Source organism: Chaetura pelagica, unplaced genomic scaffold (genome assembly GCF_000747805.2).
Source record: "Chaetura pelagica isolate M959 unplaced genomic scaffold, ChaPel_1.0 scaffold316, whole genome shotgun sequence".
Taxonomy (NCBI): domain Eukaryota; kingdom Metazoa; phylum Chordata; class Aves; order Apodiformes; family Apodidae; genus Chaetura; species Chaetura pelagica.
The window spans coordinates 2152092-2158572 of record NW_009953497.1 but is presented as its reverse complement, the minus strand read 5'-3'; the positions used below and the strand labels follow the sequence as shown (position 1 = coordinate 2158572).

At 55.6% G+C, this 6481-nt stretch overlaps 1 protein-coding gene across 1 annotated transcript in view; it reads right to left on the bottom strand.

Moving 5' to 3' along the window:
• The window catches only part of BRPF1 (bromodomain and PHD finger containing, 1), a 28018-nt gene that overhangs the window by 20792 nt on the left and 745 nt on the right, over positions 1 to 6481 (bottom strand). The window contains exons 2-4 of the mRNA XM_009999316.1: positions 5933 to 6465; positions 3866 to 4825; positions 1540 to 1696 (exon numbers count right to left, since the gene is read on the bottom strand). Of these exons, the coding sequence (XP_009997618.1) occupies positions 1540 to 1696; positions 3866 to 4825; positions 5933 to 6465 (1650 nt within the window). The remainder of the gene's footprint in view (positions 1 to 1539; positions 1697 to 3865; positions 4826 to 5932; positions 6466 to 6481) is intronic.

The window sequence follows — 6481 nt, the reverse complement described above, 5'->3', positions numbered from 1 at the left end:
TAACTGCTGGGTCTTCAAGGTCACACCTTCACTCTGCCGCCTCAGACACTATGGGGAGATCTGTGACCCCACCGTAGGACACTGAGTTAGACAGACAGCAAAACTGGCCAGAGATATTCTATTCCATATATCTACGTGAGCTCAGAGGAAGGTCAGAGATCACAGAAGACAAGTTCCTTCCTGCTTTTTCTTCCCTTCTCTTCTGTCCATGGCCGGCGTCCGGGGAGGACTCCGTCCATCCATCACCACTGACCCCCAGGCTCCAGCTCTCCTGACCCTCATCACTCTGCGCTTCCTCCAGCAGCTCCGGGATTTCTCGGGACTACTGGCAGCTCAGGAGATGCTGTGGGAGTTGCTGGGGTGGGGGGAGGCGAGAGGCTTTTGCACGTACCTGAACATATTTGTATATAATTGTATATATTTTCTTATATCAATAGTGTTTAATTAAAGCTATGTAGTTTAGTTTTCAATCCAGCCAAGTCTCTCTCTTTTTCTCTCTCTCCTTCCCTACCTGGGTGGGAGGGAGTACTGTTGTCGAACCTGAGTCAAACGGTGATAAGATGCCTGACCCACTGGTTTGGTGAAGGGCCCAGTGCCCTTGTTGTAACCTCGCTGGGTGAGTCAGAAACAGCCCTACCTCTGGCCAGAGCTGCTCCCTGGCCATCGAGCCAAGGAGGCGAACATCCTGTGCCTCTGGAAATACTTTTCCAAACACAACCAACTGCCCACAGCTGCCCAACAGCACAGAGCAACAACAACAGGGTCCCCCCAGCAAAGGGCAACTGGAACATAGCTCTGTTTGCTTTCACTTCTGGAGCAAGAAAAATGCCAACTTTAATTCTGCTGTAGCCAAAGATGAGCAAAAGCAGTCTCAGCTCTTCTCCAGCAAATAAATATGAAAGGGGGAAAAGGCAGGATAAACCCCTGCCCAGTTACAGTCTTCAAAGGGCTCAGAAAGAAAGATTTAGAGCTCAGACAAGGAACCAGAAGAAAAATCTTTCTCTCTGGCACTAGAGACTTCACATCTGTGCAGCGCTGACTAAGGGCAGAGGCAGACAGTGGGCTGGAAGCAGCTCACACAGGGAGCACTCCTGGAGCAGTTTCAGAAACTGGAAGAGAGGCCTTGGTTCCTCCCAGGCTGTTTCTGGAGATCTCCGGCCACCTCTCTCAACGCTTGCTGACACAGCAGCCGCAGACCTGAGCCACTTCTGACAGGGTTTGTCATTGCCACTGGCTAAAGGCAGGCATGACGAAGGAGCTAACTTCTGTGTGGCAGGATTCCCTTCCTGTGGCAGGCTGCCAAGTGTCACTGCCTGGAAAATCTCTGAGCACCAAAAGCAGAGGAGAAGGTGAAGCAGCAAAAGCGGCTGGGGCTGCCCTTTCCTCACCTGGGAGCTTGTACCCCGGCCCCCCTCTGTGCCTGCAAGCACCACATGCAGCAAAGGCTCCGAGCCCACAGCTCTGGAGGTGCAGGAAGCATACGGGCACAGCCACGCCAGCCCCGGCCCCCCCCCCCCCCCCCCAGCCAGCAGCCCTTACCTGGTCACAGTTTCTTTGTGACTGCAAGTGTGTCTGAAGGCGGCGGAGCAGAGGGACACCATTCCGGGACTGTCTCTTCAGAGTCCAGTAGCTGTGCAGCCTCTGCATGAACTGGCTCTTCCTCTGGATGGTTAAACGGTTTGTGATCTTACTGAGCCTGGAGAAGGGAGAGGAACCACACACCCCATCAAGACAAGCTTGGCTGCTACAGGAGAAGCCCTGGCTAGGGGGACAGAGCAGCAAGGCCACCCAAGAGCAGCCAAGAAGCTCCTCAGGCAGGGAACACCCTTTCCCTGCAGGGGGGGATGCCAGCCCTCAGCTGCTCCCAGTGCTCTCCTGACTGCAGAACATGTGCAAACACATTTGGGTCTCCTTATGACACCCACACATAAAAAAGCAAGAGGAAAATTCAGATAATATCTCCCTGATCACAGGACACAGACAGGAATTTCTGTAACACCGAGTCACGCAGGGCAACCACCCCCCTGAGTCAGCAGCAGTGGAGGACACCAGGAAACATCCAGCCTTGCCTCTCCAAAACAGACTTTTCCTTTCTACCTCCTGCCAGTAAAAAATGCAAAAGCTGGGGGCAGGCTGCACCAGGTCAGGGTATGACACAGCCACATCAGGGGGCAGACCTTTAACAGCTCCCACAGACCATCCAAAACCCATGATTTCCCCAGCTGAGGGCCACTCATGGTGACAAAGTCCCCGGCCAAATGTTACCAGACAAACTGGAGCCCCAGGGAGTCCATAACTTGGCCAAGCCTGGCAAAGCACAAGGAGGGAACAGCAGGCACGAGCAGAACAGAGCTCCTATCCAAGCTAAGAAAAGACAACCCTAAACAGCCTAAAATGCCACAAAAAGGACTTTCCTCCTTTCTACAACAGCAGAAAGCCTGGAGAGGCTGGGACAGCTCTGTTTAGCAACATCAGACAGAGATGCTCTGCAAGTGGGGAGCCTAAATGATGCACCCCCAGCATCTCCAGCTCCTCACAGGAGATGACCCAACTTACATCAGCCTCCACTGAATTGAGCAGCCTCCTGTGCTATCGCCAGCCAAGCACAGCTCCCACAGGAAGACATTTGGCATTCTGGCAACAGCCCTTGAAGAATAATTAATCCCAACAGGAAGGCCTGGGGAGAGGTTAACAGCTTCTAGCTCAGTGTGGGTTTTGCTGGGAGCACAATGATAGCAGCAAGAGCCTACAAACTGCCTGCCAACATGTCCACACATAAGAAGTTCTGGCTACAGAGCAAGCTCCAAGTGAGCAAAAACACGGGGTTAGGACACAGACAGACCATGGCAAAAAGCCAGCAGCCCTGTAAGCAGAGACCTGCCTCCACAAGGCACCAGTGTGCTGCCCAGAGAGCAAAGCCCACAGCTTCTCCCTGCTCCCCTCCAACCACATAGGAGACAGTCTCCAAGGTCCCATGTCCCTGCACTGTCACCACTGTGCTTGAGGGGCCACAGGTACAATGCCAGGGTGTCAGGAGTTCCACCCCTGGCAGAGCTCCAGCCACAGGGAGGAGAAAAGCTCAGCAGCTCGGGGTAGTTGTTCAAAACTGTGAAGACAAATGCTTGCATACCAAAGCTGTGCTTCCCCTTTGGGATGCCTGCACAGAGTCACGGCGAGATCCAAAACTGCCCTAAGATGCTTCTGTGTGCTTTTGCATGCGGCTGAGGACATTTTGGTCCTCTCCAGCCAGCCCCCCACTGGCAGCACCAAGGCAGAGCTGCTGCCTGTCACTGGCACAAAACACTGAGGAAGCCCAGCAAGGGGTAAGCAGTTGCTGGGATGTGCTCAGCAGGACCCGGGGATCCCAACACAAGACCTCTCTGCTCCAGAGCCACAACAGCCACCAGGGTTCATGCATTTCCCAGGCCTGAATCCCTCCCACACTTCTCTTTTTTCCCCCTGCACAACTCTAGGAGAAAACAAACCTTGGCAGAAAGGAGAGCAGCCCTTTTTCCCCTCCTCCCTCTCCACTGACTCCAACATCTGAGGTCAGCACAACAGGAAAGGAGCAGTGGGGACCCCCAGCTGCTTCCTGATGCATCCGGCCTAGTTTGTTCTCTGCCGTTAGTTTAACAGCAGCGATTTCCTGCCCCACCGAGGGCCCAGACACCTCTGTGGGGCAGCACATCACCCTGCCCCTCTGCAGGACTCCCAGAGGAAACCACCAACAGCGAGAACAAAGCAAAAAGCACCTGTGTGAAAAGCTAAGGAGTGGAAGGCGGTAATGCCCATGTGGAAAGTGGGACACAAGGCACAAAGAAAGGGAGACACTTCTCCACAGTCAAGGGAGGGCAGCAGGTCGTACCTGTGCGGGGGGATGCAGGGCACAGAAACCACGGGTGCCGCGGCTCGTTTCTCCGCCAGGATCTTCCGCGCCTTCTTCATCTTGATCCGAGACTTGGCCTTCGCTTTTTTGACTTTCTCAGAGCTCCAGCTCTTCCCCTCCTCTTCCTCCTCCTCATCCTCCTCCTCCCCCTCGCTGTGGGAGAGGGCGGGAAGCCTGCGGACCGAGCCCGGCGGCGTGTGGATGTCGCAGTAGGCAGTTTTGCGCACGCTGAAGGAGGTACCATTGGCCCCCATCTCCCGGACGGGCTCCATCTTCATGTAGAGCCCGGCCTGCTGGGCACAGGTGACGTGGAAGGCGGTGTAGCAGTTGGCTTTGTGACACTGGATGCAAGCCCCAGAGCCACGCTGCTTGCAAATGTAACAGGTCAGCTTCCAGCGGGCAGGCGGGATGTGCTCGATGCTGTCAATGGGCTCCAGGAAGACGGTGTTGGCAAAGCACACCTCGGGTATCCAGAGGGCACAGACCACGTGTGCCCAGCGCCCGTCATCTGTCTGCTTGAAGGCCCCCCCCTTGTTGGGGCAGAGAGCACAGTCCACAGCTCGCGAGGGCGACTGCAGGCACCGTCGGCAGAGCCACTGTCCCTCCGGGATGTAGGGCACCCCGTAGCACTCCTGATGCACAGCCAGGTTGCACATGTCGCAGAAGAGGATGACGTTGCTGTTCTGACACTCCCCGTCGTTGCAGATGCAGCAGACAGCATCCTCATCCACCAAGGCGTTGGGATCCCCCTTGTTGTGGCTCTCAAAGTAGGACTCCTTCTCCAGCCGGTCCATCAGGTACTCAAAGATCTCCTGGGGAATGGGACTCACGCCTTCAGTCTTCCGCCGCTCGTTCATGATGTCCAGCCAGATGTAATCTTCCTCATCCATGTCGTACTCCACCTCCTCATCCAGCTCCTCTGCTGACTTCTCGATGTACCTGGAATGATAGCACAGGAGGGTGAGGGCATGACCCACAGGGCCAGGGAGCTGCTCAATCCTAACTCCTGCAGGACTCTAACACATAGTTGAGCCATAAGTCAAATTAAAAAAGCAGGGACAGAACAGGAAGGTGCAGAGCCAGGAGGTGCTGCTGCACCCTGAGCAGTGCAGCAGCACAACAGCGCATGAGGCACAACACAAACACAATTAACCTCATCTAACAAGCAAGGTACGGGCCTTGGGGAGTCATCAGCACAAGACTGGAGCCTGCACAAGCCACTGAGCAGGTGCCAGATGCTCTGGAGACAGTGGTCTTGTGCCCAAGACACAACAGGAACCAGGCACAGAGGCATCACGATTCGTTAATCCCGGTTAGGGTGGCTGCACCCTCTTCTCTTTCACTCTGAGTGGCAGGTGAGGGGATGTTATTCAGAGAGGAAAGAGGTGGAACCCCGAGGCCGCTGCTGCAATTGATGGCAACCACCCCCTGCCATGTCAGACATCTCAGGGAGGTTTCTTTTCTAATACCCTGACACAAAATCACATCCCCCTGGAACGCAGTGCTGGTTTCTCAGGGCACTTGGCAACTAGGACAGCTAGGGTGGCCGTACAAACCCTACTTTGGCTCGATATTAACTCCGAACTTGAAGTATTATTTTGGGCCACTGCACTCACCATGCCACTCATGGAAAAAACACCAGACAACAAAGACACAATAAGCCTGCAAACAGACACATCTGATGGGTAAAAGTTGGTGCTGAGGTGCTCTGTAGCTATCCCAGAACACCTCTAAAGAGTGGTGGGGAAGACAGGAGGACAGAGTCTGTTTTTGCTGTAACCATGTTGCTGTCCCAGCAAAGGAAGAGCACAGCAACCCAACTGCTAGTAATCCAAGAGTGCTCTGCAGGTGCACGGACCCCTCAAAACCAGGACAGAGCTTTGAGAGCCTGAAGCCATGGCATGGCCAGCTCCACGGGACCTGGGAAAGGCAGGCAGAGGCCATTTCCATCAGCCATACACAGAATGGAGCCAATTCCACCTCCAGACCCCAGGCACAAGCCAGAGCTGCCCACGTGCCTCCTCACACCCCAGTCCCGGACAATACCTGTAGTAGGAGGTGGGGCGAGGCGGGGCATCGGGGGTGTCCTGCTCCAGCTCCCGGTACACCACCTCGGGGAGCTTGGGAGTGGTGCCAGCCGAGGCGTTGTGGTGGTGGTGGTTGGAGTCCTTGCGCTTCTCCTTGTTCTTGTGCTTGCCAGATTTCGGTGGGACACTCTGTGTCTCTGTGTTCTCCTTATTGCTCCCGTTCTCGGGCACCTCCTCAGGCACCTCCTCATCCTCAGACACCACGTCCAGGTTATCGAAGATGCTGATGCGATGGACGCGGCCGTGGAGATCCACCTCCACCATCCGCTGGGCTTGGGCGTAGGTCATCACCTCCCGGCCCGGGGACTGGGAGGTCTCGGAGGGGCTGGGGGACTGCTTGTTGGCAGGGCGGGCCTGGCGCCCCTTCTTCTTGTGCTTGCGCAGGGGGGTGTGCGGGGGCGGGGGGGGGTTGTCGTGGTCATAGTGGTAGAGGTGGTACTCGATCCCGCTGTAGCTCTTGTAGATCTTCCGGCAGGGGCGCCCCGGGCACTCCTAAGGGGGGTTTGTG